General features: G+C 44.7%; 1 protein-coding gene across 1 annotated transcript; it reads left to right on the top strand.

Annotated features, from left to right (window-relative positions):
• Positions 1 to 6222: 6222 nt before the first annotated feature.
• Positions 6223 to 10305, top strand: LOC115101322 (carcinoembryonic antigen-related cell adhesion molecule 20-like). Its single transcript, XM_029620714.2, has 6 exons — positions 6223 to 6328; positions 7030 to 7074; positions 7294 to 7542; positions 8641 to 8916; positions 9051 to 9326; positions 9824 to 10305. Exons 1-6 carry the CDS (start codon positions 6277 to 6279, stop codon positions 9913 to 9915), a joined length of 990 nt encoding a protein of 329 aa, XP_029476574.2. The 5' UTR covers positions 6223 to 6276; the 3' UTR covers positions 9916 to 10305.
• The last annotated feature ends 2731 nt before the right edge of the window (positions 10306 to 13036 follow it).

Genomic DNA, 13036 nt, shown 5'->3' on the forward strand with positions numbered 1-13036 from the left:
GAAATTCTAGGGACAGTTAGAAGGCCTGAGTCTCGTGACCGTAGCGTACGTGTAGGTATGTAAGGCAGGACCAAATTGGAAAGATAGGTAGGAGCAAGCCCATGTAATGCTTTGTAGGTTAGCAGTAAAATCTTTAAATCAGCCCTTGCCTTAACAGGAAGCCAGTGTAGAGAGGCTAGCACTGGAGTAATATGATCACATTTTTGGTTCTAGTCAAGATTCTAGCAGCCGTGTTTAGCCCTAAATGAAGTTTATTTAGTGCTTTATCCAGGTAGCCGGAAAGTGGAGCATTGCAGTAGTCTAACCTAGAAGTGACAAAAGCATGGATACATTTTTCTGCATCCTTTTTGGACAGAAAATGTTTGATTTTTACAATGTTATGTAGATGGAATAAAGCTGTCCTTGAAACAGTCTTGATATGTTCGTCAAAAGAGAGATCAGGATCCAGAGTAACGTCGAGGTCTTTCACATTTTTATTTGAGACGACTGTACAACCGTCAATATTAATTAGAACAAGCATCTCTGTTTTGTCTGAGTTTAAAAGTAGAACATTTGCAGACATCCACTTCCTTATGTCTGAAACACAGGCTTCCAGTGGGGCTTCACCATGTTTCATCGAAATGTACAGCTGTCTATAGTCCGCATAGCAGTAAAAGTTAACATTATGTTTCCGAATTACATCACCAAGAGGTAAAATATATAGCGAAATCAATAGTGGTCCTAAAATGGAACCTTGAGGAACACTGAAATTTACAGTTGATTTGTCAGAGGACAAACCATCCACAGAGACAAACTGATATCATTCTGACAGATAAGATCTAAACCAGGCCAGAACTTGTCCGTCTAGACCAATTTGGGTTTCCAGTCTCTCCAAAAGAATATGGTGATCTAAATGGTATCTAAAGCAGCACTAAGGTCTAGGAGCACGAGGACAGATGCAGAGTCTCGGTCTGATGCCATTAAAAGGTAATTTACCACCTTCACAAGTGCAGTCTCAGTGCTATGATGGGGTCTAAAACCAGACTGAAGCGTTTAGTATACATTGTTTGTCTTCAGGAAGGCAGTGAGTTGCTGCGCAACAGCTTTTTCTAAAATGTTTGAGAGGAATGATTCTATATAGGCCGATAGTTTTTTATATTGTCTGGGTCAAGGTTTGGCTTTATCAAGAGAGGCTTTATTACTGCCACTTTTAGAGTGTTTGGTACACATCCAGTGGATAGAGAGCTGTTTATTATGTTCAACATAGGAGGGCCAAGCACATGAAGCAGCTCTTTCAGTAGCTTAGTTGGAATAGGGTCCAGAATGCAGCTTGGAGGATTAGAGGCCATGATTATTTTCATCATTGTGTCAAGAGATATAGTACCAAAACACTTGAGTGTCTCCCTTGATCCTATGTCCTGGCAGAGTTGTGCAGGCTCAGGACAACTGAGCTTTGGAGGAATACGCAGATTTAAAGAGGAGTCCGTAATTTGCTTTATAATGATCGTGATCTTTTCCTCAAAGAAGTTCATGAATTTATCACTAATGAAGTGAAAGCCATCCTCTCTTGGAGAATGCTGCTTTTTAGTTAGCTTTGTGACAGTATCAAAAATACATTTTGGATTGTTCTCATTTTCATCAATTAAGTTGGAAAAATAGGATGATTGAGCAGCAGTGAGGGCTCTTCGATACTGCACGGTACCGTCTTTCCAAGCTAGTCGGAAGACTTCCAGTTTGGTGTGGCGCCATTTCCGTTCCAATTTTCTGGAAGCTTGCTTCAGAGCTCGGCTGTTTTCTGTATACCAGGGAGCTAGTCTCATGACATTTTTTTTTCTTTTTAGGGGTGCGACTGCATCTAGGGTATTGCGCAAGGTTAAATTGAGTTCCTCAGTTAGGTGGTTAACTTATTTTTGTACTCTGATGTCCTTGGGTAGGCGGTGGGAGTCTAGAAGGGCATCTAAGAATCTTTGGGTTGTCAGAGAATTTATAGCACGACTTTTGATGATCCTTGGGGTCTGAGCAGATTATTTGTTGCGATTGCAAACGTAATGAAATGGTGGTCCGATAGTCCAGGATTATGAGGAAAAACATTAAGATCCACAACATTTATTCCACGGGACAAAACTAGGTACAGAGTTTGACTGTGGCAGTGAGTAGGTCCGGAGACATGTTGGACAAAGCCCACTGAGTCGATGATGGCTCCGAAAGCCTTTTGGAGTGGGTCTGTGGACTTTTCCATGTGAATATTAAGGTCACAAAAAATGATATAATCTGCCATGACTACAAAGTCCGATAGGACTCAGTGAGGAACGTTGTATATGGCCCAGGAGGCCTGTAAACAGTAGCTATAAAAAGTTATTGAGTAGGTTGCATAGATTTCATGACTAGAAGCTCAAAAGACGAAAACGTCAGGGTTTTTTTTGTAAATTGAAATTTGCTATCATAAATGTTAGCAACACCTCCGCCTTTGCGGGATGCGCGTGGGATATGGTCACTCGTGTAACCAGGAGGTGAGGCTTCATTTAACACAGTAAATTCATCAGGCTTAAGCCATGTTTCAGTCAGGCCAATCACATCAAGATTATGATCAGTGATTAGTCCATTGGCTATAACTGCCTTGGAAGTGAGGGATCTAACGTTAAGTAGCCCTATTTTGAGATGTGAGGTATCACAATCTCTTTCAATAATGGCAGGAATGGAGGAGGTCTTTATTCCAGTGAGATTGCTGATGCGAACACCGCCATGTTTAGTTTTGCCCAACCTAGGTCGAGGCACAGACACGGTCTCAATGGGGATAGCTGATTGTGCTAGTGGCAGACTCCACTAAACTGGCAGGCTGGCTAACAGCCTGCTCTGCACCCGATCTCATTGTGGAGCTAGGGGAGTTAGAGCCCTGTCTAAAGAATCAAGAAAGTATGAATAAATATAACTTTGTGAGTCAGATGTTGAAATCCAGGACGTTGCAGTATGTCAATATATCACCCCCTGTACTAATGAAGCTATAAAGGTAACCTCGTCCCCGGGCTACTGGGCACAGCAGGGGAACTAGATTACAGTGACGGTAACCTCGTCCCCGGGCTACTGGGCACAGCAGGGGAACTAGATTACAGTGACGGTAACCTCGTCCCCGGGCTACTGGGCACAGCAGGGGAACTAGATTACAGTGACAGTAACCTCATCCCCGGGCTACTGGGCACAGCAGGGGAACTAGATTACATTGACGGTAACCTCGTCCCCGGGCTACTGGGCACAGCAGGGGAACTAGATTACAGTGACGGTAACCTCATCCCCGGGCTACTGGGCACAGCAGGGGAACTAGATTACATTGACGGTAACCTCGTCCCTGGGCTACTGGGCACACCAGGGGAACTAGATTACAGTGACGGTAACCTCGTCCCCGGGCTACTGGGCACAGCAGGAGAACTAGATTACAGTGACGGTAACCTCGTCCCTGGGCTACTGGGCACAGCAGGAGAACTAGATTACAGTGACGGTAACCTCGTCCCTGGGCTACTGGGCACAGCAGGGGAACTAGATTACAGTGACGGTAGCCTCATCCCCGGGCTACTGTGCACAGCAGGGGAACTAGATTACAGTGACGGTAACCTCGTCCCCGGGCTACTGCACACAGCAGGGGAACTAGATTACAGTGACAGTAACCTCGTCCCCGGGCTACTGCACACAGCATGGGAACTAGATTACATGGACGGTAACCTCGTCCCCAGGCTACTGGGCACAGCAGGGGAACTAGATTACATTGACGGTAACCTCATCCCCGGGCTACTGGGCACAGCAGGGGAACTAGATTACAGTGACGGTAACCTCGTCCCCGGGCTACTGGGCACAGCAGGGGAACTAGATTACATTGACGGTAACCTCGTCCCTGGGCTACTGGGCACAGCAGGGGAACTAGATTACAGTGACGGTAACCTCATCCCCGGGCTACTGGGCACAGCAGGGGAACTAGATTACATTGACGGTAACCTCGTCTCCGGGCTACTGGGCACAGCAGGGGAACTAGATTACAGTGACGGTAACCTCGTCCCCGGGCTACTGGGCACAGCAGGAGAACTAGATTACAGTGACGGTAACCTCATCCCCGGGCTACTGGGCACAGCAGGGGAACTAGATTACAGTGACGGTAACCTCATCCCCATGCTACTGCACACAGCAGGGGAACTAGATTACAGTGACGGTAACCTCATCCCCGGGCTACTGCACACAGCAGGGGAACTAGATTACATTGACGGTAACCTCGTCCCTTTGCTACTGCACACAGCAGGGGAACTAGATTACAGTGACGGTAACCTCGTCCCCGGGCTACTGCACACAGCAGGGGAACTAGATTACAGTGACGGTAACCTCGTCCCCGGGCTACTGTGCACAGCAGGGGAACTAGATTACAGTGACAGTAACCTCATCCCCGGGCTACTGGGCACAGCAGGGGAACTAGATTACAGTGACGGTAACCTCGTCCCCATGCTACTGCACACAGCAGGGGAACTAGATTACAGTGACGGTAACCTCATCCCCGGGCTACTGGGCACAGCAGGGGAACTAGATTACATTGACGGTAACCTCGTCTCCGGGCTACTGGGCACAGCAGGGGAACTAGATTACAGTGACGGTAACCTCGTCCCCGGGCTACTGGGCACAGCAGGGAAACTAGATTACAGTGACGGTAACCTCGTCCCCGGGCTACTGGGCACAGCAGGGGAACTAGATTACATTGACGGTAACCTCGTCCCCGGGCTACTGGGCACAGCAGGGGAACTAGATTACAGTGACGGTAACCTCGTCCCCGGGCTACTGGGCACAGCAGGAGAACTAGATTACAGTGACGGTAACCTCATCCCCGGGCTACTGGGCACAGCAGGGGAACTAGATTACAGTGACGGTAACCTCGTCCCCGGGCTACTGCACACAGCAGGGGAACTAGATTACAGTGACGGTAACCTCATCCCCATGCTACTGCACACAGCAGGGGAACTAGATTACAGTGACGGTAACCTCATCCCCGGGCTACTGCACACAGCAGGGGAACTAGATTACATTGACGGTAACCTCGTCCCTTTGCTACTGCACACAGCAGGGGAACTAGATTACAGTGACGGTAACCTCGTCCCCGGGCTACTGCACACAGCAGGGGAACTAGATTACAGTGACGGTCCCCGGGCTACTGTGCACAGCAGGGGAACTAGATTACAGTGACAGTAACCTCATCCCCGGGCTACTGGGCACAGCAGGGGAACTAGATTACAGTGACGGTAACCTCGTCCCCGGGCTACTGCACACAGCAGGGGAACTAGATTACAGTGACGGTAACCTCATCCCCATGCTACTGCACACAGCAGGGGAACTAGATTACAGTGACGGTAACCTCATCCCCGGGCTACTGCACACAGCAGGGGAACTAGATTACATTGACGGTAACCTCGTCCCTTGGCTACTGCACACAGCAGGGGAACTAGATTACAGTGACGGTAACCTCATCCCCATGCTACTGCACACAGCAGGGGAACTAGATTACAGTGACGGTAACCTCGTCCCCGGGCTACTGCACACAGCAGGGGAACTAGATTACAGTGACAGTAACCTCATCCCCATGCTACTGCACACAGCAGGGGAACTAGATTACAGTGACGGTAACCTCATCCCCATGCTACTGCACACAGCAGGGGAACTAGATTACAGTGACGGTAACGTCCAGTCAGTTTTGTCACTGACTACCACAGTATTGCGAAGAGGTCAGGGAACTTGATCAGTAAAGAACTCCAGTGACCCAGTTAACCAGGGGGATATCATACACAAACCACAGGGGTTGACTACAGGGTAGTGTGTAGGCTTTTGTTCCAGCCCAACTCTAACACACATGATTCAATTGAATCAACTAATGATGGTCGTCAACTGAAACATTCAGCTTTGGGGCAACAGGACATTTTGGAATCAGCAGCAGTCATGAAGGACAAAGGAAGGCATTTTACACAAGTCTGAACTCTGCCAATACTTACTACTGTACACACTATCATTTAAACCAGCCTACTCTTTGAGTAAGGTAAGGAAATAAAAACAAAAATGTTTTAGCAACCTGGAATCTCTACTCAAGGTTTCTTAGCACAAGATGGCTGAGACATGACTAAAGAATGTATGAATAAATCCCAATTTTGTGACTCAAATGTTGAAATCCAAGACATTACAGTATGTCAACACAATACTTCCTGTACTAATGAAGATATAAAGGTGTCCACATATTTTGGGTGGCCACAGAGAGTGGTAGAAGAATCGAGGGGTAATACTATGGCATTCTATTTGAAGACTTTCTACACTGTGTTGGTACTGACACTGACAGGTAAGGGGTCTCTCTCTCACACACACACACACACACACACACACACACACACAAATGACTGAATCATTCAGTCAATTAATTCCATAACGGATGAGCCGGCAAATGTCGATTTGACACAAAAATAAGAATAAAGTCATTCACACACATGCACACACACAAAGTCACAATTTCAGTGTGATCATTGTACAACATATAGGGCAAATTGTTAGCCACTCACATGAGTCAAACAACATTATTCAGATACAGCAGTCAGCAGCTGCTACACCATTTTTGGACTTGAATGTAAATGAATGAATGATATGTACCCATTGATTCTTGAAGAATATAACTTTAAAATGCTTCATGAGCTTAGTTCAGCTGTCGTTCCCCATCAGAACCCCCAAAATAAGCTTGTTTTAATCCAATGTTTTAAAAAAAAAGCAAATGCAAACAAACTGTATAGCCTCACATGGTCAAAACTATAATTTTGATATATTGGATGATCAGTCCTTACATCCATAGCTCTGTCTATGAATTAGAGTGGTTTGATATCTCCAGCCCCATCCCTCTGTTTTTTACCGATCCAGGGGTGGGGCTTCAGCTTTGTTATTGATTTTACTGCTGATTGCCTCTTTAATGAAGTCTCTATCTTTCCTCGTCCTCTCTGTCTCTGTCTCTCTCTCCCCCCTCTCTCTCTCTCTCTCTCTCATATATATCTCCAGGAGGCCTTGATCCTACCAGTGTCTCAGCAGCATCTCCTAATCCTAGTGAGTATCAAACTACCTGAAACCATCAAAGACTACCTCTAATCTCTTACCATTACCACCAAAGAAATTATGTTAACTCGCAATTATATAGAGACACATTTTACTATATGTTTAGTATCATAGTGTTTGGCATTGTGTTTGTTATTTTATTATAATATTGCGACATGGGCTTATTATGCTGTAACAATGAACAGTATAGTAAATCAATCTCCCTTGCAGGTGGTCCTAATTTAACAGGCCTTTCCTACGTGGGTCGGGTGAGAGATGGATACAAGACGACCTTCACCTGTACCTCCAACTGCATCCCAGGATGCACCTACACCTGGCTGCTGAAGGGGCGCACTTTCAATGGGAGTGAGTTGACCTGGACCCCAGACGGTCTGGACCGCATTGTGGAGCTGCAGTGTACTGCGGTCAACACAGAGAGTGGGAGCTCAAAGAGCATAACCACAATCTTGGAGGTGAAAAGTAAGAGATTTTTTTGTTTTTTATTTACGGTCATGCGTGCATGTGGTCCCAGAAATGGAACCCACTATCCTGGTGTCGCAAGAGTCATGCTCCACCAACTGTGCTACAGAGGCTCACACTACTCCAGCCACCACTGCATCCTGTTTTACAGATTTTTAAATCTAGTGTCAACCCCTTCCAAGGAAAATAAGAATACTTTATAGTCCATTGTCCTTACACCGTACTTAAACTGGCCGTGCGCGTGCGCCATAGTGCGCAAATTGATTTTGTCCCCCCACACTGAACACGAAACCCTGAACCAATTATATTAATTTGGTGACAGGTCGAAAAGCATTAAACATTTATGGCAATTTAGCTAGCTAGCTTGGAGTTGCTAACTAATTTGCCCTATTTAGCTAGCTTCCTTTTTCCAGCTAATTTGTCCTGGGATATAAATGTTGAGTTGTTATTTTACCTGAAATGCACAAGGTCCTCTACAATTAATACACAGATAAAATTATCAACTGAATCATTTCTAGTCATCTCTCCACCTTCCAGGCTTTTTCCTCTTTGGTCTTTATATGGCGATTGGCATCTAAATTTATTTACCACAATGACCGACCGAACTCAATTCATATTGTCACAGGCCGGCTCATAGCCTGTGGCAAAAATGAGGGGACACAAACAGGTATAGGCCAATCAAAAAGGTTCTTTATTATAAACCCAAACTATGAACTTTAAAGAAAAAAGGAATGAGGTGTGAAAGTATCATAATGTAGGGTGTATGTAAAGTGCAGGGATGCGTGAATCTGTGTGTGTGAATTTGACTGAGTGAAAACTAAGTAAAACTACAAAGGAACAAACAAAACAGGATCATACCTGGAGGAGCAGAGAGAGAGACAAGAGTGGTTAGTGAAGCAGTTTAAATACCCTGAGCCCAGGTGGCTCCAATCACTAATGACCCTCCTCTGCCTTCAGGAGGAACCGCCCCTGCAATGCAGAGGAGGGGCCGTGACAATATGGAAAACCAGCTTTCTGCCAGGATTGAATATGCCTCAGATTCCTATCCCTAACCGTCCCACCAATCACACCTCTGGATCTCCCTTCTGTGTGTTCCAGGCTCAGTGTCCGTGAGGCCCAGCTCACAGCTCTCTCTCCCCATCCTCAACCAGTCCTTCAGCCTGGACTGTAACGGCTCCTTCCCAGGCCTGCCAGTGCTTTGGTACAAAGACGGCCAGGTTGTAGCTCCAGACGCCAGGATAAACCTGTTGGAACACAACACCTCCCTCCACTTCAACTCCCTGCTGCCCTCTGATGGTGGCTTCTATCAGTGCGAGGTGACCATGGCAAACATGGCTGAAAGCAAGGTCATAAGCTTGGGCTACCTGCTAAACTGTAAGTATAAGATGTAACGCCTACGCTTCATTTGAGAGAATCAGTGAATATGGGTGATCCTGTCCAATTTTCCTTCAACAAAATGTACAGGCAAAGCTATTTTGCTGACATTTTCTTCCTTTGCTGACTGACAGTTGATCATTGGAGTGTTAGTATCAGTGGCCCTGACACAGTGTTGCCTGGGAGGGAATACACCTTTACCTGCAAGGTGAACTGCACTGTCGACCTGGACTGCTCCATCCGCTGGCCATTGAGGGGGGGTATCCTTACTAGCGCCTACTTCTCCGTGAGGAAGAATATCCTGAAATGGATCCTGTCGGTACCTGGTACGGTCCAGAACTTCACCTGTGTGGTGGAGAACACAGCAGCTGGACGCTCTGCAGAGGCCTCCAAGACAGTGAAGGTCACAGGTAGTCACTCCCGTTTTAATGTTTGATCAAATTAAGCTTCACTGCAGAATCAATTCTTGCAATGGCAGTTTTGTGATTGTTTGAGGGTTCTTTAGATCGTAAAGAAATGACTCTCTAGACAAACCCAGGATGGAGACTGATTACTCTTTGGCAGATTTAATGGTGAACTGACCACATTCATTCAGCAATGCATAAAGGTAGATAGTAATTGATTATCAAAATTCCAACGAACTGATTCACCATACTGTAAAACTACACTACACTTCGCCTTATATAATAATATCCCTCATAAAATATTCCTACACTATTATCACCAAGTTATCTTGATACAAAATGTATTAACTCATGCTTAAACCCAGTTGTAGGTACTGTTAAATCGAAATATTTAAATCGAAATGCTTTGTTTTTTAACCTAGCTAGAATACCTGCGTACTACATGGTAAAATACTCATCTCCAAAATCCCAGACTGAAGTCATGTTATTGTTCCCTCATGCAGGACCCACAGTATCAGGAGCTGAAACAGTGAGGCTGAGTGGAGTTTTAGGACTGGTCCTCTGTATGGGACTGCTGTTCCTCCTGGATCCCTAGGAGGGGCGCTATAAGACTACAGACGATGGGAAGGACAGAGGAGAACATTGAATGAGTTCAGGTTCACCTTCAGAACGAATAATAAAACAGGAACCAACGTTTTGAAACTCTTAATCCTGTCAAATAAGAATGCTCATTTCTCAGAGTAAGAATATAAGGATATAAGAATGTTTCCTCTGTTGTGGGATAATGATAGTTGAGTCATTGGAAGTTTCCAGTGAATTATGTTTATCATCCACATGCAGTGGGTAACGATGAGAAAATAACAAAACGTACATATTGATGTTATCTATGTAATATTTTCTTATTTGCAATACGTACTGTATTATTATTATCTTTGTTGTTGTTGAGATGATAAAATAAACTCCCAAATGAGTGTGGTAATAGGTAGCTGTCTCTGTATGGAGTTGTCAACTTTGGTCTTTGATTGGCGTAGCCAGCATACCTCCAGATCCACTGCCAGACATACCAGCAGAGTACACTGTACTGTCCCTCCCCTCACTATGGAGCAGAGACAACCCTGCTGTCTCCAAGGAAAAGTCCTATGAAAAGCTGCTGTTATAATCAAATTCAAATCTAAAAGCCCAAACAGCAAGCAATGCAGGTGTAGAATCAAATCAAATTTATTTATATAGCCCTGCGTACATCAGCTGATATCTCAAAGTGCTGTACAGAAACCCAGCCTAAAACCCCAAACAGCAAGCAATGCAGGTGTAGAAGCACGCATTATAATAGTGGCACGGTGGCTAGGAAAAACTCACTAGAAAGGCCGAAACCTAGGAAGAAACCTAGAGAGGAAGCACGCTATGTGGGGTGGCCAGTCCTCTTCTGGCTGTGCCGGGTGGAGATTATAACAGAACATGGCCAAGATGTTCAAATGTTCATAAATTACCAGCATGGTCCAATAATAATAAGGCAGAACAGTTGAAACTGGAGCAGCAGCACGGCCAGGTGGACTGGGGACAGCAAGGAGTCATCATGTCAGGTAGTCCTGAGGCATGGTCCTATGGCTCAGGTCCTCCGAGAGAGAGAAAGAGAGAAAGAGAGAATTAGAGAGAGCACACAGGACACCGAATAGGACAGGACAAGTACTCCAGATATAACAAACTGACCCAAGCCCCCCGACACAAACTACTGCAGCATAAATACTGGAGGCTGAGACAGGAGGGGTCAGGAGACACTGTGACCCCATCTGAGGACACCCCCGGACAGGGCCAAACAGGAAGGATATAACCCCACCCACTTTGCCAAAGCACAGCCCCCACACCACTAGAGGGATATGTTCAACCACCAACTTACCATCCTGAGACAAGGCCGAGTATAGCCCACAAAAATCTCCACCACGGCACAACCCAAGGGGGGGGGGCCCTATCACACTATCTTCACACCATACGCATCAGGTAGCTTGGTCACGAAAATCAGAAAAGCAATCAAATTAATCGTTTACCTTTGATGATCTTCGGACGTTTTCACTCACGTTTTCACTCAGTTACACAACTAATGTTCCTTTTGTTCCATAAAGATTATTTTTATATCCAAAATACCTCAGTTTGTTTGTCGCGTTATGTTCAGAAATCCACCGGAAAGAGCGGTTACGACAACGCAGGCGGAAATTCCAAATAATATCCATAATGTCCACAGAAACATGTCAAACGTTTTTTATAATCAATCCTCAGGTTTAAAAAAAAATATATTCGATAATATATCAACCGGGAGTGTAGGTTTTTCAATAGGACAGGGAGAAACAATGGCCGCAAAACAAAAGTCCTTCCATAACCTTTCTAGCGCAGGCTAGCGGAACCCCTCGACAACATTCCGCTGAAAAGGCAGAGCGCGAAATTAAAAAATATTTTTTATAAATATGTAACTTTCACACATTAAGTCCAATACAGCAAATGAAAGATAAACATCTTGTTAATCTACCCATCGTGTCCGATTTAAAAAAATGCTTTACAGCAAAAAATGATTATGTTAGGTCATAGCCAAGTAAAAATAAACACACAGCCATTTTTCCAGCCAAAGATAGGAGTCACAAAAAGCAGAAATGTAGATAAAATTAATCACTAACCTTTGATGATCTTCATCAGATGACACTCATAGGACAACATGTTACACAATACATGTATGTTTTGTTCGATAATGTGTATATTTATATCCAAAAATCTCAGTTTACATTGGCGCCTTAAGTGCAGTAATGTTTTGATTCCAAAACATCCGGTGATTTTGCAGAAATACTCATAATAAGCATTGATAAAAGATGCAAGTGTTATTCACAGAATTAACGATAGACTTCTCCTTAATGCAACCGCTGTGTCAGATTTCAAGAAAACTTTACGGAAAAAGCATAATCTGAGAACGCCGCTCAGAACCCAAAACAGCCAGAGGAATATCCGTCATTTTGGAGTCAACAAGGTTAGAAACAACACCATAAATATTCACTTACCTTTGATGCTCTTCATCAGAAGGCACTCCCAGGAATCCCAGGTCGAAAATATATGACTGATTTGGCAGAGACTAAGGCTCTCTGCCAGTCTTCTGACTCAAAGAGGTCTCATGAGCCCCTACTTTATAATAGAATCCTTATTCAAGTTTCTAAAGACGATTGACATCTAGTGGAAGCTGTAGGAAGTGCAACTTTATCCATATCTCAATGTGTATTCGGTAGGCCAAGCTTTGAAAAACTACAAACCTCAATGTCCCACTTCCTGGTTGGATTTTTCTCAGGTTTTCACCTGCCATATGAGTTCTGTTATACTCACAGACATCATACAAAAAGTTTTAGAAACTTCAGTGTTTTCTATCAAATACTAATAATAATATGCTTATATTAGCATCTGGGACAGAGTAGGGGGCAGCTCACTCTGGGCACGCTATTCATCGAAAAGTGAAAATGCTGTCCCTTATCCCAAAAAGGATAACATAGACTGACTAGGTAAATACAGGTGAAAGCTATGGTTCCTTATTGATGTAACTTGCTGTATCCACTTCAATCAGTGTAGATGAAGGGGGGGCAGGTTAAAGGATGATTTTTAAGCCTTAAGACAATTAAGACATGGATTGTGTATGTGTGCCATTCAGAGGGTGAATGAGCAAGAGAAAATATTTAAATGCCGGGGTACAG

Source organism: Oncorhynchus nerka, linkage group LG3 (genome assembly GCF_034236695.1).
Source record: "Oncorhynchus nerka isolate Pitt River linkage group LG3, Oner_Uvic_2.0, whole genome shotgun sequence".
In the NCBI taxonomy this organism is placed as follows: Eukaryota; Metazoa; Chordata; class Actinopteri; order Salmoniformes; family Salmonidae; genus Oncorhynchus; species Oncorhynchus nerka.

Coding starts and splice junctions, on each gene's coding strand:
- LOC115101322 (XM_029620714.2), top strand. CDS start 6,277: ATGGCATTCTATTTGAAGACTTTCTACACTGTGTTGGTACTGACACTG. Junction 6,329..7,029: donor GTTGGTACTGACACTGACAG/GTAAGGGGTCTC, acceptor ATATATCTCCAG/GAGGCCTTGATCCTACCAGT. Junction 7,543..8,640: donor CACAATCTTGGAGGTGAAAA/GTAAGAGATTTT, acceptor TGTGTGTTCCAG/GCTCAGTGTCCGTGAGGCCC.